Source organism: Dendropsophus ebraccatus, chromosome 6, assembly GCF_027789765.1.
Source record: "Dendropsophus ebraccatus isolate aDenEbr1 chromosome 6, aDenEbr1.pat, whole genome shotgun sequence".
Taxonomy (NCBI): domain Eukaryota; kingdom Metazoa; phylum Chordata; class Amphibia; order Anura; family Hylidae; genus Dendropsophus; species Dendropsophus ebraccatus.
Genome location: NC_091459.1, coordinates 109,282,725 through 109,309,580, shown reverse-complemented (window position 1 = coordinate 109,309,580; position 26,856 = coordinate 109,282,725). Strand labels below are relative to the sequence as shown.

Below are 26,856 nucleotides of genomic sequence, written 5' to 3'. Positions count from 1 at the left end.
GAAATAAATTACAAATTTATATAACTTTGTGAAATCAGTTGATTTGAAAGAAAAAGATTTTTGCCGGAGTACCCCTTTAAGGTTGGCCAGGACATGTGTCTGTGATACGGATGAGTATATGTGAGTAAAATATACTGTGTGTTAAAGGGGTTATCCAGCGCTACAAAAACATGGCCACTTTTTCTCTTGTCTCCAGATTGGGTGGGGTTTGGGACTCAGTTCCATTGAAGTAAACGGAGCTTAATTGCAAACCACACCTGAACTGGAGACAAGAGAGGGGGAAAAGTGGCCATGTTTTTGTAGCGCTGGATAACCCCTTTAAGTTAATTTTCTCACAAACTGTTTTTCAGTCCCAGAGGTTCTGCAATAGTTCTAGTATAGATTACTGTAACCTATGACTTATTTATTAGAGGTTTTCTTTCTTTTTTCAGTTTTTTACACTAGATAGCATTCATAGTGGCTTCACATTGATACAGAAGTGTTTGCTGTATAAACTAAGTTAGTTGTGGAAACCAAGGGGCCTGTTGTATGCTCACTCCGCACCTATGTCGGCTTGTTAGACAGGAACTTGCAGCATGTGAGGAAATGGGGTTTAGGTGTGCCCTCAGTGCTGCAGCTTCAGCTAGGTTTTCTATGTGGCGGCATGTATCCAGAATATTTGTTACATCACAGACTGTATGTACTATACATCATATAGTAGAGGGGCTATAAGAATTCAGCCAGGAGTCGAATTTAGGCGACAAGAATAATGATACTGTGTTTACTGGATATTGTCCAGAATTCTGCATAGCTGTAAATCTACAATACAGTAGTGGGGGCAAGGGGATGATATGTAAGGGTTATGATTATACAGGGCACAGGGTGCCATAGCAAGGTAGATAGGCTTTTCAGGGTTGTGGGTTAGCTGGGTAGCTTTATGGTAGCTGTAATGGCAGCCAATAGCCAAAGACCTCCTACACATGGGTGTTTCGTACAGATATGTTATAAGGTTGCTGTATCTGGAGTTCAATTATTTTGCTAATAAGCTGAAGATTTATTGCACATCTCACTCATTGACAGCTGCTGAAGATTTTTAAACACATTTTTTATTATATATACAGTGGTACCTTGGTTTAAGAGTAACTTGGTTTAAGAGCGTTTTGCAAGAAGAGCTCACAGTTTTTCAAAATTGTGACTTGGTTTAAGAGCATTGCTTTGGTTTAAGAGCTCCTGGTATTGGGTGGGAGCGTGAGTGGGGGAGGGGCATGGCCTGCATAGCGGTGTCTGCAGCACATTACTCTGACCCAGGAAGTCTCTCTCACCTTCCAATTTATAGCAGATCCACTTCAGGCTGGGGCTTGCATCAGGGGACAGGACTGTGGGGGGTAATCTCTTTATAGCTTTAACCCCTCTCTCCCCGGACAGAGAGTGCTGCTATACTGTGTCCACATCTGCCCTGCTCATTCCTTCATACTCCCTGCAGTCTCTATTAGTCCTTGTGTTTCCCATCCTCTCCATTCCTGCTATAATGTGCCTGCACTTACACTCAGCTATACACACTGCTGCTATAATGTGCTTGCACTCACACTCAGCTATACACACTGCTGCTATAATGATTATAAAATGATTTTTGGGGTGTGGAACCAATTGTCTACATTTCAATGATTTCTTATGGGAAAATTTGCTTTGGTATAAGAGTGGATTTGGATTACAAGCACAGTCCCGGAACGAATTATGCTCATAATCCAAGGCACCACTGTATTTGTAATGCTGCGTTTATACAGAACGATTGTCGTTCAAATTTTCGCAATAACGATGGCATTTGAGCGATAATCGTTCCGTGTAAACGCAGCGAACGATCAAGCGACGAGCGAAAAATCGTTCAGTTTGATCTTTTTTAACATGTTCTCAAATCGTCGTTCGCTAAAAATTCGCTGATCGCTTCGTCTTTCAAAGATTCACCCTATGTAAAAGATGGGCTTAAGCGATCTTAAAAACGATCGCAATAACGATTTTTCTTACGAATTTTCTAACGATTTATTTGTCTAAACGCTGATCGTTATAAAAACCAAATCGTTGCTTCAAAATCGTTAAACGATCGATTGGGCGAATTATCGCTCTGTGTAAACGCAGCATCATTTACTTCTATTAAAAAATCTCAAGTCTTTTAGTACTTATCAGCTGCTGTATGTCCTGCAGTAAGTGATGTTTTCTTTTCAGTCCGACACGATCTTTGCTGCTTCCACCTCTGTGCGTGATAGGAACTGTCCAGAGCAGTAACAAATCTTCTCCTGCTCTCCACACTGGAAAGAATACACCACATCCTGCAGAACGTACGGCAGCTGATAAGTACTGGAAGACTGGCGTTTTTTTTTTTTTATATATAAGTAAATTACAAATCTCTGGCACTTTCTGGCACCAAATGATCTGAAAGAAATCTATTTTTGCAGGAGTACCCCTTTAAAGGCTGTAACTATAACTCCCAAGTAACTGTGTTATTCTGGAAATAAAACAAGGCCTTACCGTTATCTATACACTACAGTATACTAGTTAGAGATGGGCGAATCTGTTCGTAGATTTGGCCCAAATTTGCGCACTCATGAGGCGGAGATTTTGCCCTGCCATGGTGGGAGGTAGCAGGTCACTTGTTCAGCTATGGTCTGCCTGTTCTCTGTCTCTGTGACATAGCCTAATGCAGATACCCGAAGAAAAAAAGAGTACATTCACACACAGTATAAATGAAGGTATCGTTACTACAGATTCCTTCCCTTCAAGGCTCCTACTCCCACCTATAACACAAATGAGGCAATGGTGTAAAGCCTGTCTACACTGCCATGTTGCAAATATAAAGATGCAGGGAGGCAGGAGGAAGGGTATATTTTGAGTGCAGGTCAAAGGTGACAAAAAAAGCATTGTCCTAGAAATAACAGGTGCCTGCTAATGACCAGGTGACAATGGTGTATACAGGATATTGTAGTGTGCAGGACTGACATAGACAGCTGGGGCTCACAAGTACTAGACTGGGTTGGGGGTTGTGTGACCTTAGTACAATGCTTGTCGTGTCCACTCTAAGAATCTGCAGGCTTAGCAGTCTGTTCACATACCAATATTTTCTGTGATTTATGTAAATTAAGGGTCTTTTCATTAGGGAGGCATTCTGATCTCTCCAGGGCCATCATTCATCATACTGTGTCAGTACAGTAGCGCAAAGATTTGAAAAGTTTCAAGGTGAGTACCGAATTCCCGCACGGACCATAATTATGGGATGTATGAATGCCCTCTAAGGATTATCTAGTATGTTACAATGAACGGCCTGTGTTCAGGTAAACTGTGCAGTGTTGCAGTACCTAGCATAGTCTTTACTAACTTCTTTCCCCGAAAAAAAGACCGTGTCTTCTATTAATTTTTGCTCTCAAAGATGCACTAGGTCTTATTTTCAGGGGATGTCTTATTTATTTTATTTTTTTTGCACATGTCCCTGCTGTGCAAATGACAGAGCGTACAGTATAGTGGCTTCCGGCCACCAGAGGGAGCTCACCACAGCACACTTGTACAACACAGCAGGGACAGCTTACGGTATGGCAGCAGGAGACGGGATAGCGGCAGACTGTGTGCAGCTCAACATCTGGTAGTAGGGAACAAAGTGAATGGCGGCAGACGATGCCTTGTCTGCACATTTACAAGTGACGGCCGCAGAAGGGAAAATCAGAGTTGGCGGCAGGTGACGTTCTTCATGTCCTGCATGCAGCTGCTCTGCAACGGACAGTGGAGGTGGGGGACAATGGTGGCGGGCTAAAAAGAATCACAGCTAAATGCCCTGGTGTTCTGCTTGGCGGACATGCTTTCGAACAAAAACTTGGCTAGGTCTTACTTTCAGGGGAAGACTTATATTTAGCAATTCAGAAAAATCTCTACTAGGTCTTATTTTTTGGGTAACTAGGTAATAGTACAGTGATTGAAGTATGAGTGCAGCAGCTGGTGGTGTGCAAGGAATTGGACCCCCGTCCATTTCATTCTGGTGAGGACAGGAAATTATGGGACTAGGAATCTGTACAAATCGATTTAATAAAACAGGAATACTCATTTAACAGCCATAAGATGCCCCTTTAGGCTGGGTTCACACTACGTATATTTCAGTCAGTATTGTGGTCCTCATATTGCAACCAAAACCAGGAGTGGATTAAAAACACAGTAAGGCTCTGTTCACACAATGTTGAAATTGAGTGGATGGCCGCCATTTAATGGCAAATATTTGCTGTTATTTTGAAACAACGGCTGTTGTATTGAAATAATGGCCGTTATTTACTGTTATATGGCGGCCATCCACTCAATTTCACCATTGTGTGAACAGATCCTTTCTGTGTTTTTAATCCACTCCTGGTTTTGGTTGCAATATGAGGACCACAATACTGACTGAAATATACGTAGTGTGAACCCAGCCTTAGGGTGCCTTCACACGTACCGTATCGCTGCTTATTTCTTGCACAAAACTCACATGAAAGTAGCTGCGTTTTTTGTGGTGTTGAACTCGCCTGTGAAAATCATATGACAATCAAAACTCGCATGCAAAAATCGCACCAAACACGAAGTGAGAATACACATTGGCTTGATAGCAATCAGTATCGCTGTGGATTTATGTGCGAGAAACTCGCAGCGATAAATACACAGCGATACGGTAAGTGTGAAGGCACCCTGAAAGGCTTTCTATAGCATGTCTATCCTTTTACTTCAGCTACGTGCATATGTATACAATCAAATACAAGGGGGGAGATTTATCAAACATGTAAAGTGAAACTGACTCAGTTGCCCCTAGCAACCAATCAGATTCCACCTTTCATTTTCCAAAGAGTCTGTGAGGAATGCAAAGTGGAATCTGATTGGTTGCTAGGGCATACCTCCCAACTTTTGCAAAGAGCAAAGAGGGACATGTGCACCGCAGTCCCCATAGCCACGCCCCCATAGCGACCCTCCATAGCCACGCCCCCATAGCAACCCTCCATAGCCACTCCCCTACAGTCACCACATCCTGCTGACTGAATAGTGCCTTATATAGTATCCAATCCCCCCAAAAATGCCCTATATAGTATCCAATCCCCCATTATAGTGCCCCACATAGTATCCAATGCCCCCATATATGCCCCACATAGTATCCAATGCCCCCATATATGCCCCACATAGTATCCAATGCCCCCATATATGCCCGACATAGTGTCCAATCCCCCACATAGTGCCCCACATAGTGTCCAAACCCCCACATAGAATCCAATCCCCCATATAGTGCCCCACATAGTATCCAATGCCCCCATATAGTGCCCCACATAGTAGCCAATGCCCCCATATAGAGCCCCACATAGTAGCCTATGCCCCCATATAGTGCCCCACATAGTAGCCAATGCCCCCATATAGTGCCCCACATAGTAGACAATCCCCCCATATAGTTCCCCACATAGTAGCCAATCCCCCCATATAGTGCCCACATAGTAGCCAATCCCCCATATAGTGCCCCACATAGTAGCCTATGCCCCCATATAGTGCCCCACATAGTAGCCAATCCCCACATAATGCCCCACATAGTAGCCAATCCCCACATAGTGCCCCACATAGTAGCTAATGCCCCATATAGTGCCCCACATATTATCCAATCCCCCATATAGAGCCCCACATAGTAGCCAATGCCCCCATATAGAGCCCCACATAGTAGCCAATCCCCCATATATGCCCACATAGTAGCCAATCCCCCCATCTAGTGCCCCCCACATAGTAGCCAATCCCCATATAGTGCCCCACATAGTAGCCAATCCCCATATAGTGCCCCACATAGTAGCCAATCCCTCCATATAGTGCCCCACATAGTAGCCAATCCCCCATAGAGTGCCCCACATAGTAGCCAATCCCCATAGAGTGCCCACATAGCAGCCAATGCCTCCATATATGCCCCACATAGTAGCCAATCCCCCATATATGCCCCACATAGTAGCCAATCCCCCATATATGCCCCACATAGTAGCCAATCCCCCATATATGCCCCATAGTAGCCAATCCCCCATATAGTGCCCCACATAGTAGCCAATCCCCCATATAGTGCCCCACATAGTAGCCAATGCCCCCATATAGTGCCCCACATAGTAGCCAATGCCCCCATATAGCGCCCCACAGAGTAGCCAATGCCCCCATATAGTGCCCCACATAGTAGCCAATCCCCATATAGTGCCCCACATAGTAGCCAATCCCCCATAGAGTGCCCACATAGTAGCCAATGCCCCCATATATGCCCCACATAGTAGCCAATCCCCCATATATGCCCCACATAGTAGCCAATCCCCCATATATGCCCCACATAGTAGCCAATCCCCCATATATGCCCAATAGTAGCCAATCCCCCATATAGTGCCCCACATAGTAGCCAATCCCCCATATAGTGCCCCACATAGTAGCCAATGCCCCCATATAGTGCCCCACAGAGTAGCCAATGCCCCCATATAGTGCCCCACAGAGTAGCCAATACCCCCATTAGTGTGGCCCCAGCGGAAAAAAACAAAAAAACAGTAACTCACCTGTCCTCCGGTCCCAGCAGCTCCTCTCCCGGCAGAGTGCGCACTCCCGTCATCCTCCGGGGCGGGCAGCGGGGTATACAGACACTGACTGTGCCGGAAGTGACCTGCAGCCTCTATATGAATTACTTCCGGTACTGTCAGTGACTCTGTTCCCCGCTGCCCGCCCCGGAGGATGACGGGAGTGCGCGCTCTGCCGGGAGAGGAGCTGCTGGGACCGGAGGACAGGTGAGTTACTGGTTTATTGTTTTTTCGCTGGGGCCACATATATTGCGGGACACGGGGGGCCGTTCCGGGACCGCGGGACAGCACCCCGAAAACGGGACTGTCCCGCGAAATCCGGGACGGTTGGGAGGTATGTGCTAGGGGCAACTGAGCCAGTTTCACTTTACACCATGTTTAATAAATCTCCCCCCCTAGTGTATGTATAATTATCTTTATATATACCATCCAGACCACTGCTTTTAGAATAGAGTGGTCGTCGGTAACCTAGACAAAGATCTGTCAACAATGGGAAGGAAAGAGTGGCATAGGAGGCAAGTTTGGTAAATGAATCTATTCTATTTACCAAAATATTTTATTTCATGAACCCTACACATATAACTATATAAGCTACAATGGGAGTACCTGTATAAAACAATGGAGTGTTTTAAACAGATAAAGAGCATCCAGAAGAGAGAAGTGTATTTCCAGACACCCTTACCTCATCATTTCTGTACATGTGCAGCACGTCACTATTGTCAGTAACAAGCTAGCCAAATATTACAAATTGTTTAGCCGCACCCATGTGATACTTTTCTTTCCCCAAAGCTGTGACAGATGCAGTGATCACATAGGAGCTCGTGTGTGTCTGTGCGCGCTAGTACTCTCTAGTTTACCGCCATAATTCAGGTGATTACACTGAATAGTTAGAGAGTTTTTGCCTCCCCAAGCCTCAGAAGCATAGTTTCATGCTCAGATTGACAGCAGCGCCCCCAGGTGTTTTGACCCCTTGTCAGATTTGAAAAAATGTGCGTTTTTACAAATGCGATCAATTGCCGAGGACAAGAAATTTTCATCAGCAATACGTTCAGAATTAGCTTTGTGCTGTGGCCAAAAATTCATTCAAACGTTTTCAGCATCCGCACATTATGGTTTTAACCCCATAAGGACATTTACTATGAATTTAATTTGTAACATATAATATATGTATCCTAGTTGGAGCTAACTTTCCAAAAGTTCTGGTTTGCACACACCCGAACGAACAATATTTGAATCCCACTGCCTTGATAAGGTGGATACAACTATAGGCAGTATCCATGTTTTCCCGGACCCCCTAGGGCAGCATCCAACTTTTCCAGTCACTGGGAGTCAAATGGCAAGTATTTAAGTTTGGCAGGTTGGCTTACCACTAGTTGGGAGCTTTTCCCACATACATTATAAATGATTTGACAATCCTATCCTGTATTAATTGACATTTAAGGGGTTATCAGACTCTCGCATTTTTAACATGTTGCTGCCATATAAGAAAACATAAAAAACATGTTATACTTACCTCCCCGCACTCCCCCAATGCGGTCGCCGGTGTCCACCGCTGTCTGTAGCTGCCACTACTTCTGTGACAAGCTTGTCTTGTGAGTGACAGCACACTCAGCCAATCACTGGCTGTGGCGTTGTTCTGTCTCAGTCAGATTGGCTGAGCAGGCTGTCCATCGCTAGACAAGCAGCTAAAGACAGCGGTGGACACCTACGACTGCTTCAGGGGAGTGTGGAAAGGTACGCTTAAAATGTTTTTGTTTCTTTATATGGCAGCAACATGTTAGGGTGCATTCACACTGAGAAAAAGAGGCAGAAATTTCGAGCAGAATCCCCACCATTGACTCCACTCTGAATTCTGCCTACCTCACTCTCTCAATGTTAAGTATAGGATGCCTCTGCTCTCCACTGAAAGGGTGGGTTCATACTGAGGAATTCTCGCAGATAATGTCCGTGGAATTCCGCAGTATGTCCGCGCGCACGGCCGCGCACCTTTCCGCCGGTTCCATAGACACCATTCTATGGGCCGGAGTATTCCGCTATCTGCCGAAAGAAGTGACATGTCACTTCTTTTGGTGGATAGCGGAATACGCCGGCCCATAGAATGGTGTCTATGGAGCTGGCGGAAAGGCACACGGACATACTGCGGAATTCCACGGACGTTATCTGCGAGAATTCCTCAGTATGAACCCACCCAAAGAATTTACATGTCAATTCTTTGAGCGGAGAGCCGTGGAGAGTGGAGACGCCCTATATTTAACATTGAGAACTTGAGGCAGGTGGAATTCTCGGCGGAGTCAATGGCGGGGATTCAATTTGCAATTTCCATCTCTTTTGCTCAGCAGGAATGCACCTTTTAATGTGCGAGCGCTGCATAACCCCTTTAAAGTGATAGAACCTTGCAGGACGTGTCACATTTTCCTTATTCTCCTATTACCAGGCTAGTGTTTTACAATGACTGTCCATTGCTGTAGACCAGTGCTTCTCAAACTTTTTTCCGCTGGAGCCTCACCCAACAGACCGAGGCAATGCCTGGGCCTCACCAGACTGACCAAGAGGGTGCCTGGGCCTCACTATCTCTAGTGAATGTCCATATAAAAGCTGAAAATAATGCTAGAGCAACCTTTCACCCGTCTCCCAAGCTCTATAGACTAATAAAGCAAGTACAAAATAAATTAATAATGTTGTTAAAATTGAGATTTTGGAGGATTGTGCAGATCATAGTTACTTTTGTGAAAACTGGCTCCCCAGCTGGGCCTCACCAACAACTAGGGGGGCGCCTCAAAGTTTGAAAAGCACTGCTGTAGACCATGGGTCTCCAAACTGCGGCCCTCCATCTGTTGCGAAACCACAACTCCCATCATGCCTGGCCACCTAAAGCTTTGGATTTGGCTGCCCAGGCATGATGGGAAATGTAGTTTTGCAACAGCTGGAGGGCCGCAGTTTGGAGACCCATGCTGTAGACATTGTGAAAATGAAAGTCACTCGGTGCTGAGCCGATCATTGTGAAACTATGAAGTTTGTACTCTGTTATAACCCACGCATAACCTATAGGGTGAGGATTATTATCATTAGCATCCTGAGCCCGGAGGCCATTGCTATACCTCACACGTAAGGCTTTCAGGATCACCATGTGCACTGTTCCATAGGAACCTCCCAGTTTTCATTGAAATTTTCACCTGGGTTACTCAGCCTCCGACATCTGTTCTCTTTCAGGGCTTGATGACCAGCTAAGCGCGCTCCTCCATTGCTTGTAAAAACCACCAAAGAGACATTTCTTCAGATCCATTAACCGTGAATGCTGAGCTCCAAATGGTGAGTAGCACATTATGTGTAAGCGGGCCGGCAGCTTCATGAGACGTGCGAAGGCGAAGAGACATTACCATTGAAGATTATTTTTATTATTTAGATTATTTAGATTATTTTTATTATTTAGATTATTTTGGATAATTGCGTTTATATGGATCTTCACGCAAACGCTCTTCCATAGGCTAACATCATAATATGACAGGAAGATGCATAAAATGTGTGGGGTAAAGATACTCCTTAAGAAGAAGGCCATAGAGAGACTTACAGGACATACTTGCTCCACTCCACTCAATTATGGGGAAAGAATATGCAGAATTAGGGTACTATTACATGGGCTAATGAAGGCCCAATCAAAAGTGTAAACAATCTCTGATCTGCTAGATCGGCGCTCATTTACTGGGCCTATTACACGGCCGGATAATCGTTTAGCGAGGGCTGTATGGACATCTTTAGCGATGTCCGTGCAGCTCTTGCTCAAACAGTTCATACATTACCTGTCCACTCTCCCGGTCCTCTCTTGCACTCTGCATGCTTTCCGGTCCCGGACGATCATTGTCTTTTATATGGAGCAATAATGGTCCGAATAGGGCCGACTATCACTCCATGTAATAAGGCCCTAAGGGTCCATTTACACAAAGATTATCTGCCAAAGATTTGAAGCCAAAGCCCAAAACAGACTATAAACACATCCGATTTTTCCTCTTTTCAAATCCATTCCTGGCTTTGGCTTCACATCTTTGGCAGATAATCCTTACAATTTATAATTCAAGTTTTATTCAATGTTTACTGTTTCCATTAGTTTTCATATTATCTGATCCATTGACTTGAATAGGGGCTGTTTACAGACTGAATACAGATTGTAACCTCTAGTGGAGCAAATGCATCCAGACCTTTCTAAGCTGTCAGGCAAGACTATTTTTTTTTTTTTAGTAGAATATAGTCTTAGTAGAAGATATTACTATGTATGCAATCCCTGTAGAAGAATACATTTTCATTATTGCTGTAGATTTTGTATTGAAATAGGCCCACTAAATACAATAGGAGTTAAAGGGGTATTCTGGTAAGGTAAAATACTTGTTCAATCCTCCCCTTTCCTGGAGACTAGCAATTTGTTCTATACTTAAAGTGACTCTGTACCCACAATTTGACCCCCCCCCCCCCCCAAACCATTTGTACCTTCAGATAGCTGCTTTTAATCCAAGATTTGTCTTGGGGTCCGTCCGGCAGGTGATGCAGTTATTGTCCTAAAAAAACAACTTTTAAATTTGCAGCCCTGTGCCCTACGGCCGGGGCTTAGTTTGTGTATGCATTAGGCTGGCACACCCTCTCAGTCCCTCCTCCCCGCCCTCCTCATCATTAGGAATGCTCAAGGCAGATTGTCTCCTATTCATCAGCTGTCTGAACACTGAGCATGGGCTGGATCGTTAAGCACCTGTGCAATGTTCAGACAGGAGAAAATGTTCCAGTGGCATTTCTAATGATGAAGAGGGTGGGGAGGAGGGAAGGAGGGGTGTTGCAAAGTTAGGGCACAGATACTCCCATTGGACACAGGGCTGCAAGTTTCAAAGTAGTTTTTTAGGACTATAACTGCATCACCTGCCGAATGGACCCCAGGACAGATCTTGGATTAAAAGCAGCTATTCGAAGGTACAAGTGGTTTGGGGGGGTCAGATTGTGGGTACAGAGTTGCTTTAACTATCTCGGAGGAGGTGGGTTCTGAGTGGAAACAGTAAACAGCTCAGACACAGGTTTCTGTGTCTTTAGTACAAAGGGGAAGGATCGGAACTGGGGGAAGAAGACTGAAAAGATAATAAGTATAAAATGAATTGTTGGTCTCCAAGCAGGGGAATGATTCAACGTGTATTTTACCTGAGCGGAATATCCCAATATGAGCGTCTGCAGCAGAAATTAGAATTTTAGCTAGTGAATTCTTCAGTGCATCCCATACTACTAACACTACCATTGATATCAATGGACACACCATGGCTATATTCCTGATTTAATCAATCTGTTTGGAATTGGTGTGACTGAAACACCGGAACGTAGTAATAATTTGTGGTGTTAATGTACGTTTGGGCATATATAGAATTTTTACTCGAAATTTTACTTGAAAGTGTACCTGTCACTTTAAATAAACTTTTGACATGTTGTAGAAATTGTTTGTGGTCTGGGTGTCCACACCCCATCAATTGCTAGAGTGTGTGGATAGAAGCATTCAGCTGAGTGCTTCTCTTCCTGTTCTCTGTTTGCACAACACAAGGCAGCCCCATAGACTAAAGAGGCAGTCCCAATCACACGCACCGTGCTGGTCAGAGAACACGCATAGTATGCACATCTCCCGTTCTAGTGATCAGATAGTGTTTAAACACTCAGACCCCAAACTGATCAAAACTTTTGCTATGCCTCTTCCATATGTCAGAACTTTTTTTTTTTTTTTTTTAAGTGACAGCGCACACATAAGAAGCTTGTATTTTGTGGAGACATTATTACATCAGTGGAATTTGTGGAAGCAAAAAATTATTCTCTAAAGAAAGCAGAAATGATAATAACCATTGAGGTGGAAAATGTTAGTGAAGCGATTTATGTACGTGATGTAATCTTTTTACACATGACCGTTACCATCAGCTACAGCACTGTGACTCCCTGGTAACTGTGTGTTGTACTGAATACAGACTGGTCCTGCACAGTTTGTGATCTCCAACCTAAAACTAAAAAAACCCTCAAACCCAGAATAAATAATAGCAGATCCACTTCAGGCTGGGGCTTGCATCAGGGGACAGGACTGTGGAGGTAATCTCTTCATAGCTGTAACCCCTCTCTCCCCGGACAGAGAGTGCTGTATTTATGTGCCTACATCTGCCCTGCTCATTCCTCCATGCTCCCTGCAGTCTGTCAGTTCTTGTGTTTCCCATCCTCTCCATTCCTGCTATAATGTGCCTGCACTCACACTCAGATATACACACTGCTGCTATAATGTGCCTGCACTCACACTCAACTATGCACACTACTTCTATAATGTGCCTGCACTTACACCCAGCCTTTCAAATTGCTGTATAGAAAACTTTCTGTCACTGTTCTCCTCCACAGCTCTGTGATTCTCACTTCCTGATTGGTCGATGCTGAACACACAACCCCTCCCCATTGCTGTCATGTGACCACACAGACCTCTGACAGCAGCCCTGCTTTGCTTTCCTAGCCTAATGTACTACGCTACTGCATTATGGGGATCTGCACCTCCTTTCTGTATCTACAAACTGCTGCTGTGTTTTCAGGTTTTGCCCTTACTATACATTATACTCCACATGCTGTTTGCTATACTGCACAGTAACTTATAATATCACATATTCAGCTGTTTTTTGATGGTTTGTTTAATCTGTTCTACATGTTAGGCCCCATTCACACGTCCGTTTCAGTTTTTACTGTCAGGAAATCCTGATCAGGAGGCCCCAAATGTCATCAGGAAAGTATCAGGATTTCCTGACAGTAATCCGTTTTTACCATCAGGAAACCATCAGGAAAAACCTTCAGGATTTCCTGATGAGATAATATGGTCTAGTATGCCAACATAAATCACAGGTACCCACACAGCCCCTAGTGTACCTGGATGGCCACAGGCTGCAGAACTACAACTCCCATCATGGCCTGTCAGCAAGGCATGATGGGAGTTGTAGTTCTGCAACCTGGATGGCCACAGGCTGCAGAAGTACAACTCCCATCATGACCTGCCAGTAGAGCCATGATGGGAGTTGTACTTCTGCAACCTGGATGGCCACAGGCTGCAGAAGTACAACTCCTATCATAACCTGTCAACAAGACATGGTGGGAGTTGTAGTTCTGCAACCTGGATGGCCACAGGCTGCATAACTACAACTCCCATCATGGCCTGCCAGCAGAGCATGGTGGGAGTAGTAGTCCTAAGGGGTAATCTCACCTGTCCTGGATCCTGCTCTGTCGGGGCAGCGAGGTTGGGGTCCGGGTCCGGGGCAGCCCCCTGTGGTGAGGTCTGGGCAGAGTGCAGTGCAGAGGTCCGGGCGGCGGTCGGAGGTGCGGAGCATCCGGCGGGCGGCCCTGTGGTGAGTTCCCGGGGGGGGCGTATGGGTGGTTGGAGAGCGGGCGGGCCGGTGGTGAGTTCCCGGGGGAGGGGGGGGGTTGGGAGAGGATGGAGAGCGATCAACGGGCGGGGGTGCGGGTGATCGGCTGGCGGCCAAAGTGCAGGGTGGGTGGTGGTCCTGTGCTGGGGTCCGGGGCTGGCTCTGTACCAATCCGGAATCGCGGGCACTTTCCTGATATACATCAGGAAAATGCCCGTGATTCCGGCGCTCCCATGGACTTCTATGGGGGCGTCCGTGCCGGATTTCCGGACAAAATATTTTCCGGAACGGACACCCTTCTAGAAAAATCCGGAAGGGTGTCCGTGTCTAATGTTAGCCTATGAGTCCGGAAATCCGGACAGATTTTCCGGACGTGTGAAGGGGGCCTTATTCAGAAGAAAAAAATCCTATTTTTGGGTGGTGGAACCAATTGTCTACATATCAGTGATTTCTTATGGGAAAATTTGCTTTGGTTAAGGAGGGGATTTGGGTTACAAGTGTGGTCCAAGGCACCACTGTGTGTGTGTGTGTGTGTGTATGTATATATATATATATATATATTATATATATATATATATATATATATATGTGTGTATACACCTTGCAGTATAATTTTTTTTTTTCTTTTAATTAATGTTTACGTTGTCTACAGCTACTATACAGCAGCTCACTGACATTGGCATGCATGCATTAACTAAATCTGCTTACAGTAAACAGGAAAGCTACCAGGGTGTTTAGCCTTACAATGGCTCTCAGTGCCTCGCCTGCTCCGCGTAAGGATGTATAGGAGCACCCGAGGGCCGTCTCATTTAGGACATTGTTGTTCTACAGTTAAGAGACTCTTTATTGGAAACAATGAAGGAATTGAGGAATTAGATTAATGAATTCCATCAGGTAGCAGATCCTGCCGCTGTGTGTTTATGAAAGCACGAGGCTTTGTAGCCGACTCTGCAGCACAGGAAGCTATTTTTGCCTTTCTTACTTCCTTTTCTGTAAGTCAAGATGTTGCCTTGTCGTCCGATAGCGTTGACTGGAAAGACCGAGATCATTCACACAAAGCTTTGCTTCCGCTCTGTGAATGGAGAAGTACATTAAAGAGGTTGTCCGGGGCAAAATTAACTTGCCCCCTACAGGATAGAGGACAAGTAAGAGATTGTGGGGGGTCCAACCTCTCTAACCCCCACCGATCTCTGTATTGGGCCCCTGGCTTCTTTGTTATGAATACAGTCGTTGGTATGGCACCTGCTCCGTGGCCCTATTCATTTCTATGGAGCCACCTGAAAGTGCTTGCTTGACTCTTTCCAGTGGCTCCGTTCTTTTCTATGGAGTGGCCGGAAAGTGCTTACTCGGCTCTTTCTAGCAACTGCAACGGCTGTATTCATAACAAAGAAGCTGGGGGGGGGGGGGCTGATATGAAGATCGGCAGGGGAAAAGAGAATTTGGACCCCTGTGACCTCTTGCTTGTCCCCTATCCTGTGGAGTTAGTTTTGCCCTGACAACCTCTTTAAATCTTAATTCTTGTGGATTGGAATACAGTGGTACCTTGGTTTAAGAGGGTTTTGGTTTAAGAGCTCAGTTTTTCAAAATTGTGACTTAGTTTAAGAGCATTGCTTTGGTTTAAGAGCTCCCTGTACTGGGTGGGAGCGCAAGTGGGGGAGGGGCATGGTCTGCATAGCGGGGTCTACAGCCCTGTTCTCTGACCCAGGAAGTCTCCCTCACCTTCCAAATAATAGCAGATCCACTTCAGGCTGGGACTTACATCAGGGGACAGGACTGTGGAGGTAATCTCTTCATAGCTGTAACCCCTCTCTCCCCGGACAGAGAGTGCTGCCTGTATGTGCCCACATCTGCCCTTCTCATTCCTTTCTGCTCCCTGCAGTCTGTCAGCCCTTATGTTTCCCATCCTCTCCATTACTGTACAGTAACTAATAATATTACATATTCTGCTGTTATTGAATGTTTGTTTCGTTTGTTTTACTTGTTATTCATAATAATAAATCATTATTTTTGGGGTGTGGAACCAATTGTCTGCATATCAGTGATTTCTTAAGAGAAAATCTGCTTTGGTTTAAGAGTGATTTGGATTACAAGCACGGCCCTGGAACGAATTATGCTCGTAATCCAAGGCACCACTGTACCTCTATATGAATTACAGTGCGTTGCACCCGTGATTTGTGTGTGTGCGTAGTGGCGCTTGATTCAGCTCAACATCGTATGACCTCACCATGCAGATGCAAGTAGCAAGAGTTTAGCAGCAGCTTCCCTCAGATTTTATTGATGCAAAATTTACCACTAGTAATGTGGGACAATGACTTTATTTTTGTTGTCGTTACCTGATCTGCATGCTTCTGAAGAGAATGATGGCAGAGGGATGCTCAGTGTCCCTCCAGTGCCCTGTGTCCCTCAGTGTCCCCCTGCCATCATCCTCTCCAGCAGCCACAGCCCGCACAGCTCTGGGAGTCGCGTCGTGACATCACCATTTTATCCAGGAAGTGACATTACCATTTTATCCAGGAAGTGAAGCCTTGATGCAGTAGTAAGTGCAGGGAAAAAAGCACTTTATAAGCATTTCCCGTAATAAGTGTATATTGGGGATTTGTATAACTTTTGGGAGGAAATACAATACTTTTATATATACCTTTTAAGCTGCTGCTGCTGCAAAAAAAAAATAACTGCACAGTGTAAGAGCAGCCTAAGAATGCAGCATATAACATTGATTGCTATGGTGAGAGGCTATGCTATGGTTATTTGGTCTGACGCTGACTGACTTGGTCTCATCCACCCTTCCGTGCGGACACTGAGAGTATTAGTAGATAGTTTCACTGTCAGTGATGCACAGGAGTTGCTGGTTTCCTGACTGATATCTAGGACTGGTAATTGTAGTTCAGGAATCCTCCTAGGCCGCCTCTGTTCTGTATTGATAACAATGTATTTTATGTGTTATGTATGTCTTGTTTTTGTTGTGAACACCAAATATTAACAAAAACCAATGGCTTTTTTTTCCCATGGATGATTATGCCACAACTGGTTTTAAAGGGGTAGTTCACTAAAAAAAAAAAATCTTTCAAATCAACCGGAGCCAGAAAAATTAGGAAATCTCAAGTCTTCCAGTACTTATCAGCCACTGTATGCCCGGCAGGAAGTGGTGGATTCTCTTCAGTCTGACACAGTGCTCTCGGCTGCTGCCTCTGTCCATGACAGCAACTATCCAGAGCTGTAGCAAATCCCCATAGAAAACCTCTAAGGGTGCCTTCACATATACCGTATCGCTGCTCATTTCTCGCACAAAACTCGCATCAAACTCGCATGAAAGTAGCTGCATTTTTGTGGTGTTGAACTCGCCTGTAAAAATCATATGAAAATCAAAAATCGCATGTAAAAATCGCACCAAACACGCAGTGAGAATATACATTGGCTTGATAGCAATCAGTATCACTGTGGATTTATGTGCGAGAAACTCGCAGCTATAAATACACAGCGATATGGTATGTGTGAAGGCACCCTAAAAAAAATAACACTTATTGCAGGACATTCAGCAGCTAGTACTGGAAGACACAAGATTTTTTAAATAGATTTTCTGATTTTAGTTGATAGCATGCCAGGCTATAAATAAAGCATACTCGCATCACCTGGCCCAGTGCCAGCGCTCCATCCACCCCGGTGTCTGTGTACTGGGGCTACAGTGTGTGCAGGACATCATCTGCAGAGCAGGGAACATAAACAGAGGTATCAGGGTGGACAGGAGCAACATCACTGAATCGGACAAGGTGAATGACCTCTGTTTTGTTATTTTACAGCCCTAGCCAGTTGTCATCTGCTATTTAAAGGAGAAGTCCGGAGAAAATTTTTATTAAAGTATTGTACTACCCCTCAAAAGTTATACAAATCACCAATATACACTTATTATGGGAAATGCTTATAAAGTGCTTTTTTCCCTGCACTTACTACTGCATCAAGGCTTCACTTCCTGGATTACATGGTGATGTCACTTCCTGGAAAACGTGGTGATGTCACTTCCTGGAAAACGTGGTGATGTCACTTCCTGGATAACGTGGTGATGTCACGAGTTGACTCCCAGAGCTGTGCGGGCTGTGGCTGCTGGAGAGGATGATGGCAGAGGGATGCTCATTGTCCCTCCAGTGCCCTGTGTTCCTCAGTGTCCCCCTGCCATCATCCTCTCCAGCAGCCACAGCCCGCACAGGTCTGGGAGTCGGGTCGTGACATCACCATGTTATCCAGGAAGTGACATCACCATGTTATCCAGGGAGTGAAGCCTTGATGCAGTAGTAAGTGCAGGGAAAAAAAGCACTTAATAAGCATTTCCCATAATAAGTGTATATTGGGGATTTGTATAACTTTTGGGGGGCAATACAATACTTAAATAAAAATTTTCACCAGACTTCTCCTTTAACTAAATCAGAGTAGTACTTAAATGTACATAGTGTCTTCTCCCTGGACTGGTTTAGTTATTGCAGCTTTTGTAGTAGCCACATCTGAGTATGGCAGCTAAACTCTAAAATCATAGTCATTTACTGGTGAAAAGTATTGTCTATGCTTAGTGAACCTGCAAATGAATGACCTCTTACAGTCTTGTAAACTGGCGTTCCCTTAGTGCAGAGTACCTGAGCCCACGCCTAATAGGCAGGTACAGTAGACAAGATTAACTCTTTACAAGACAGAACGGAGTGGTTGCTCTCGGCTGGTATATGCTGGTGTAAGAGTAAAGTCACGTCCTTAATAGCAATAACCTGTTACTTAGAACTGACTGTCTCTGTAGGGTGAAAGAAGCGTCTCCATGTAGTAGTTATGCTGCTCACCCTGGTACTATTGTGTATATGAGTATTGTGGTAACCGGCGTCATTATAGCCATGGCTGGGTAATTGATGTGTCACCCTGTGGCTTAAGGCCTAGAGATAAGCTCAAGTTCACATGAAGTCACCTCCTATCTATTGAGACCAAACCTAGGGAGATTAGTAGTTGAGGTTTGCAGTTTCTTAAATTATGGCAAAACCATAGAAAACAATGTATATTGTGTGCTAGAATAGTCCTGTATGGCGATTATCAGTAATACAGGAGCCTGTCACCTGGAGAGACCCCCTTTAGGTCATTGGGGTATGTTCACATGAGTATTCCCATCTCAACTAACATAGTTATACTTGTAGGGTTTGTCAGGTACAAATACAATTATTTAGCAAACTCTCCTCCTTCTGCTCCTGATATGCCACTTTTTCCTCCCATTGTTGAAAATTCATTGTGTAGGTTACAGACCACCACTCTGCTCTAAAAGCAGAGTAGATATTAGCAAATTCGTCTCAAGTCATATTTGTTAAGATTAGCCACTGAAAGCGCCCCATTGCCCTGAAAACTCATGTAAGACACGCTGAGGCCCATTTTATTTCTCCTCTGCAGGGTGGGGTTCCCGATAGTAGCAGTACAGTGTAAAAGATGATGGACTAGGCACAAGATGAAGGGTAGCGGATGCCATTTTGAAAGATTAGTCTGAACCTAATCTTAAAGGGGTTGTCCAGCGAAAATCTTTTTATTTCAAATCCACTGATTTCAGAAAGTTATATAGATTTGTAATTTACTTCTATTTAAAAATCTCAAGTCTTCCCATACTTATCAGCTGTTGTAGCAGGGCTCCAGACTAAAAAATTTACCTAGGAGCCATTGGCTCCTAACCTGAAAAATTTAGGCGCCAAATAGAATATTTGGTCGCCAACATTTTAAACCATGTAAAATTAATGTTATGTTAAATGGGACTTACTGTGTGCAGAGGCCACGGCAGCAGCCTCCTCCTTTAGATCCTTTCTTTTCTTAGTTTGAAAACGTTCAACATGGAAACTTGCAACTTGACAACCATATACAGTCTGACTCAGTACTTCAGCCTCACTTGGCTAGCCTTTTAATGAGGCTTACTCTTCTGAACTTGAACTTAAAGGGAACCTGTCGACCCCCGTGCCGGGGTGACAGGCTCCCAACCCCCCGTTAGAGCCCCCTATATTCACCTCATCGCGCCGGGTCCCGCTTCTGAAGATGGTCGGGTCACGGAGATCTCAGCCGCTGCAGCCCGGCGTGCGCTGAGAGATGAGTCCAACGCTCATAGAGAATGATGGGAGAGTCCAGCGCTCCGTCATTCTCTATGGGTGTTGGACTCATCTCTCAGTGTGCGCGCCGGGCTGCAGCGGCTGAGATCTCCGTGACCCGACCATCTTCAGAAGCGGGACCCGGCGCAATGAGGTGAGTATAGGGGGTTCTAACGGGGGGTTGGGAGCCTGTCACCCCGTCACGGGGGGTGACAGGTTCCCTTTAAAAGCTTGCAACAGTCTATACATACTGAGCTAGACTTCTGACTGCAGCCATAGTGACCCCCCACAAGATGTGTATATAGATAGATATATCTCTCACCTAGTGACTAATGCAAGTGACCCCCTACAATACAGACACCTGAGGGGCCCTGATAATAATAATTGTGCATATATCTATCTCCCAGTGTCTGCAGCCAGTTTGCCCTACACTTATAGATGGCCCCCTCCCCTTATAGATGGCCCCCTCCCCTTATAGATGACCCCCTCTACCCCCATTATAGATGCCCCCTCCTCCCCCCCATTATAGATGCCCCCTCCTCCCCCCCATTATAGATGCCCCCTCCTCCCCCCCATTATAGATACCCCCTCTTCTCCCCCCCATTATAGATACCCCCTCTTCTCCCCCCCATTATAGATACCCCCTCTTCTCCCCCCCTTATAGATGCCCCCTCTTCTCCCCCCATTATAGATACCCCCTCCCCCCCCCCCCCATTATAGATGCCCCCTCCTCCCCCCCATTATAGATACCCCCTCTTCTCCCCCCCATTATAGATACCCCCTCTTCTCCCCCCATTATAGATACCCCCTCTTCTCCCCCCCATTATAGATGCCCCCTCTTCTCCCCCCCTTATAGATACCCCCTCACCTTATAGATGCCCCCTCTCCCCCCCCCATTATAGATGCCCCCTCTTCTCCCCCCCATTATAGATGCCCCCTCTTCTCCCCCCCTTATAGATACCCCCTCACCTTATAGATGCCCCCTCTCCCCCCCCCATTATAGATGCCCCCTCTTCTCCCCCCCTTATAGATACCCCCTCACCTTATAGATGCCCCCTCTCCCCCCCCCATTATAGATGCCCCCTCTTCTCCCCCCCATTATAGATGCCCCCCCCCCCTTTCCTCTATGCTAAGCAATATTTAAAAAAAAACAAACACACAAACTCACCTGACAACCCGCTCCCCCGGCGATCCTCTTCTTCTTCAGGTGCTGTCCCCGGCTGATGCGCAGCTGCCGGGGGTGTCCCGTCCTATCCCCGGCAGCGCGGCGCATCAGTGAGCTCCTGTACGCCGGGGCTGTGACTTCTGACACAGGAAGCGTCTCTGACGTGCGCTTCCTGTGCCGGAAGTCAGGGCCCCAGGCAGCTCACTGATGCGCCGCGCTGCCGGGGATAGGACGGGACACCCCCGGCAGCCGCGCATCAGCCGCGCATCTTAAAGAGACAGCGCGCCGCCGCCGGGGCCAGTCGCAAATGGCGCCCAGATTAATAAATCTGGGCGCCATTTGCAAAAAGTCAGTCGCATTGGCGACCATTTTGGTCGCCATCTGGAGCCCTGTGTAGGTCCTGCAGGAAGTGGTGTTTTCTTTTTTCAGTCTGACACAGTGCTCTCTGCTGCCGCCTCTGTCCGAGACAGGAACTGTCCAGAGCAGGTAAGGTTTTCTATGGGAATTTGCTGCTGCTTTGGACAATTCCTGTCTTGGACAGAGGTAGAAGCAGAGAGAACTGTGCCAGACTGAAAAGATAACAACATTTGCTGCAGGACATACAGCAGCTGATAAGTACTGAAAGACTTTAGATTTTAAAATAGAAGTAAATTACAAATGTATGTAAGTTTCTAAAACCAGTTGGTTTGAAATAAAAAGATTTTCGCTGGATAACCCCTTTAAGTTTCAGGTTCACCAGATCAACTTAGAATTAGAATGGTGCCAAATCTGTTTCTGGGCTCTGTACTACAGACCTGTATGTAGTCCATGTGCTATCATAGGTTGCTGTATATTGCGGTCCACTACTTTTCACGCAGTAGTACAGGCATGTACCTAAAACCTAACTGAACTCCCTGTAAAACCAGTGCTGCCCTTTTGACACCTTTCTAGCCTGTTTAGGTTTTGAGGGTTGGAGGGAAGCCATCTTGGCACCTCTGGCTATAGATACTACTAGATGTAGATGTATATTCTTTATCACACGCAGTGCTGGTTTTTCTAGTTGTTCATAGTGCAGGGCTGGGTATCTAGATTGTAGGGCAAAGTATAGCCCCTGTATTCACATGGGAGCTGAGCGGCAGGCTGTCAGTTAGCCATGCAGAGGATGTCAGTTTATGACAGCTGTTAATGGCAGGTGTGTTATATAACAGGAACTTGTAACGTCTCTTTGTGTTTTCTGTTATGTGCCCTCTATGGAGCCACAAGGTTCTAAAGCCCCTTTCAGTATGTCCCGGGAAGAGTCAGGAGTAAGGACTCTGAATGAATGAAGGACGGTAGGCCTCAGTAAGGGCCCTATTACACGGGCCGATGGGGGCCCGATAATAAATGTTAACGAGTGCCGATCTGCTAGATCGGCGCTTGTTTACTAGGCCTATTACACAGCCAGATAATCGTTTAACAAGGGCTGCATGGACATCGTTACCGATGTCTTTGCAGATCTTGCTTAAACTCTACACATTACCTATCCATGCTGCAGGGTCCTCTTGGCCTCTGCTTCTCACCGAGTCCCGTGCACTGTAGCTCCGGAGCGGCCTGTCTCAGCTGACAGACTGCTCAGCCAATCACTGGCTGCGGTGGTCCCGACCAGTGATTGGCTGAGCGGTCTGTCAGCTGAGACAGGCTGCTATGAAGCTGGAGCGTGCGGGACCCGGTAAGAAGCAGAGTGCGAGAGGAGCCCTGCAGCATGGATAGGTAATGTATACAGTTTGGAAATCGCTGGCCGCGCACCGCTATTGCACGTAGCGGTGCATGGTTATCGCCCAACAATTATAGGTCCAAACCGATATCATTGATCAGCCGATGATCGATGTCATCGGCTGATCGTTGTTTATTACAAGGAGCCATAATCTGCCGGATAGGGGCGATTATCGTTCCCTGTAATAGGGCCATAAGAAGACATGTCTGCTGAGGGGAACCATAGACCCAGCAGTATGAAGTATGTCAGTCCTGTATAATAGATAATAGTGCTGACATTAATAGCAATGATTGTATATTCTCATACATCCCTACGTCCATAGCACTGAGTTATGCAGAATAGGTTGCCCCCATCACCCTGTCATTGGGGTGAATGAATATGTTCACTGTATTGCAGTATATGAATATGCAATATGCAGGAGTATGTATGAGTTTTCTCGCTGAGGACTTTCCTGGCTAGTAAGCATTGGCCTTTACTGAGCTGCATTGAGAGGGAATTAAAATGCACGGATGACTTTGTAAGTAGTTGATAGAGAAGGGTGTGCGTTACCAGGATAGAGGATGCTAACACAGTGCAAATGCTGTCTACCACCTTCTAGGTAGAGGTTTGTGTACTCTATAAACCTTCTGCCTCAGAGGTGTGAGAGGCAGCTGCGCTGTTTGCTCATAGCACACAACAGTTTTCACTTTCACAGTGGAAACCTTTAAATGCCCTGTTTTCAAGGTGGACATCCTAGTAACAGGTGCCCTTTAAAGGGGTACTCGAGCAAAAATCTTTTTATTTCAAATCAGCTGGTTTCAGTTAGTTTATATAGATTTGTAATTTTACTTCTATTTAAAAACCTCAAGTTATCAGCTGCTGTATGTCCTGCAGGAAGTGATGTATTCTTCCCAGTCTGATACAGTGCTCTCTGCTGACATTTGCCCAAGACAGGTACTGTCAAGGTTTTCTATTGGGATTATCTTACTGCTCTGGACAGTCGGACAGAGGTGGCGGCTGAGAGCACTGTGTCAGACTGAAAGAAAACGCCATTTCCTGCAGCACATAAAGCAGCTGATAAGTACTAGAAGACTTGAGATTTTGAAATAGAAGTAAAGTACAAATTTATATAACTTTCTGAAACCAGTTGATTTAAAAGAAAAACATTTTCACCGGAGTACCCCTTTAATAAAACAAAATCTGTACTAAAGCCAGTATGACTTGTCCTTCTCAAACATGAGTCTCTTTATGCTGGACACTGAATGCACTCACTGTTTCTGAAAGCTTTAATATCTCCCTCTAGTGGCTGAAGACATAATTACATGCTATGCAAACCCACAAGAGGTGTTACATGCTTCCCTCCAGTGGGAATTTTTGTTATACAAGTCTGCCGTATGAATCCCACCAATAAAAAAAAAAAAATTGTAGCCATTTTGAAGATAAACCAAATGTAGTCACTTGTGGACCATGCTTGGTCCATTATAGTTAGTAGGCCTTCTGTGGGTACACTACATCTACTCCAGCAGCCACAGCCCGCATAGCTCTGGGAGTCTGGGCGTGACATCACCATTTTATCCAGGAAATGACATCACCATTCTATCCAGGAAGTGAAGTATTGATGTAGTAGTGAGTGCAGAGAAAAAGCACTTTATGTGCATTTCCCGTAATAAGTGTATATTGGTGATTTGTATAACTTTTGCGGGGCAATACAATACTTTAATAAAAATTTTTTGCCAGACTTGGCAAAATTTGTAGTTCAAAAACTTTGCCTTTGGTAGCTGTCTGGTAGATGCCATTGTCAGCCATACTATATCTTAGGAGCCCCTTTTCAGGGGTCACCTAGTCCCTTTTTTGCTTCCTGGTAGTTGGTCACGGTGCAGAGACATCATGTCCTCCATGGGATGTCTGAAAATCATTTCTGGTATCAGTGACCAAACATGTTACGATCATGTATTGCTTGTAGGGTAACAAAGTAAGCATGTGAAAAAATAATTGTTTAAAAAAAATAAAATATCTTTTATTAAAAACAATTCCCAGTGTCCTAAAGGTTTTTATTTGTAGTGCATACTTTGGCCAGTAGGTGTCACCATTGTTCCACTTGTGTTCCCAGGACCCAGCTGTGCAGCACTTGTACCTTCCTATAATTCGCACATGACATTTATTTGCTGCAGTCACTGTAACCTGAGTCTCCCTGCTTGAACACTGAAAAAGTCTGTACAGACTGCATTTCTGATTCTGTTATTTACCAACAAGCGGCACACCCTTCCCTTCCACAATGCTTATTTCCTGTTGTTTATGTGCTACGCTGGTTATAGTTACATATATTTCTGTCCTGAGGGAGGCTCAATAACTTTTTTTTTTTTTAATCCTTGCTAAGCATGCACACATAACAAGCCAATGCAACTCTCAGTATGGAAATATAACACTGCCATTTAGGCTCTTTGGCCACAGCAGAGGGTCAAATAGAATACTCAAAGCCAGTGTATATATCTGTCATAATGCATGCCACAAGTATACAGTTATACATGCAACATTACACGTCCATATATTTCCTTGTGCCACATGTATAGTCAAGGATTGGTACTTATCTCGGAGTAAGATTCCATTCGGCAAAGTCTTAAAGGGACTCTCCACTCTGGATATTTTCTAATGGTTAATATTGTCCCTTAATAATGAGCTGATCAGGAAGTGTCCTCCTGATAAGACCCTCAATGATCAGCTGTAATTTTGGGGGGAAACTGTCAGTAAGGGTTCAGTTTCCCTGCAATGCTCACACAGGGAGAATTAAAGGGTTAAATGTAGAGAGAGAAAAAAAATAAACTGCCATAAAAAAAACATACATTTAATTTATCTGTATTAAAAAAAATCCTAGCATTCCAGGACCTCACAGCTGCTGTGTGCCTAGTGGAATCTACTGTATATAGTGTTGGATCAATACAGTGCTCTCTGCTGCCCCCTAGAGAAAAGTGAAAAGTTTTGATTCTTCAGGGTCTGTGAGCCGAGACCCCCACCATTTGCTAGAATGAGTGAACAAGTGCTTAGCTCTCCACGCTGCAGGAGATGGATTCTATAGCAAGTCTGTGGAGCCCACCTCCTGCAGGGAGGAGAGAGATGGAGAGACAAGGGCTTCATTCAGCTTTTGATGTGGTGTAAATAATAGAAATAATTAAAAAAAATTATGATGGTAATACTTTTATATTGTAAAAGCTCCCAGTGTGGGGAAGGATACATACAGGGTAGTAGTTGTTCCTGCTTATACTTGCCCATGTAGAAGAAGTGACAAGTTCTGTTGGAGATGTGCCTCAAAAACCATTGTACTTTTTTTTTTTTTTTTCCCCCGACAGGTAGTAAGGAACTTGAATGTTGCAGGGGGGAAATGACAGAGTTCCATTCCATCATTTCCCTGAAAGGGGTCTGGGATTTGATCAAATCCCTGATGCTATCATCTAACTGCAATATATATATATAATATAATATTCCGAGAACATTCCTACAGGTTAATATTTGGCTCTTGCCATATCAAGAATACAATCCTGGTTTAGACGGTTGCTCTATCATGGGGCAAAGTCTGGCAGCAAAGAAAGCTTTAATATATCATAGAGCAAGGAGATATCTAAAAGTATTATAACATTATTTATAACCACTTTTTTATTTCCATCTTGTAGAAAATTTAAAAAAAACTATTGAATGAAGACGTTTGAGGTAGTGTACAAGCTCTGAGGAGAGAGCAATAAGGAGGCCGCAGAGGGGAGGACGGGGAATAACACAAACAACTCTCCGCACCATCTTATTTTAGTAAGACGCCATCCTGTGCGCAGTGAAATAACAAAGCCTGGATCCTCAGTAATTCTCAGTAAATAGGCAATATAGACAGGGGTTGGCCATATATAGAGATTGGCTTAGCTATGCGGATGGTATCTGACTGACTGTTAGTTATTTTTTTAGAGAA

General features: G+C 44.9%; 1 protein-coding gene across 3 annotated transcripts in view; it reads left to right on the top strand.

Moving 5' to 3' along the window:
- The window catches only part of TFDP2 (transcription factor Dp-2), a 51,661-nt gene that overhangs the window by 6,882 nt on the left and 17,923 nt on the right, over positions 1–26,856 (top strand). The window contains exons 1-2 of one of the 3 annotated variants that reach the window (XM_069975618.1): positions 7,051–7,075; positions 9,762–9,860. The exons of 1 other annotated variant lie outside the window; for it this stretch is intronic. In XM_069975618.1, coding sequence (XP_069831719.1) covers positions 9,858–9,860 — 3 coding nt within the window. In that variant the 5' untranslated portion in view covers positions 7,051–7,075; positions 9,762–9,857. Of the gene's footprint in view, positions 1–7,050; positions 7,076–9,761; positions 9,861–26,856 lie in introns of those variants that run through there. One more of the 3 variants, XM_069975617.1, reaches the window with a different exon arrangement.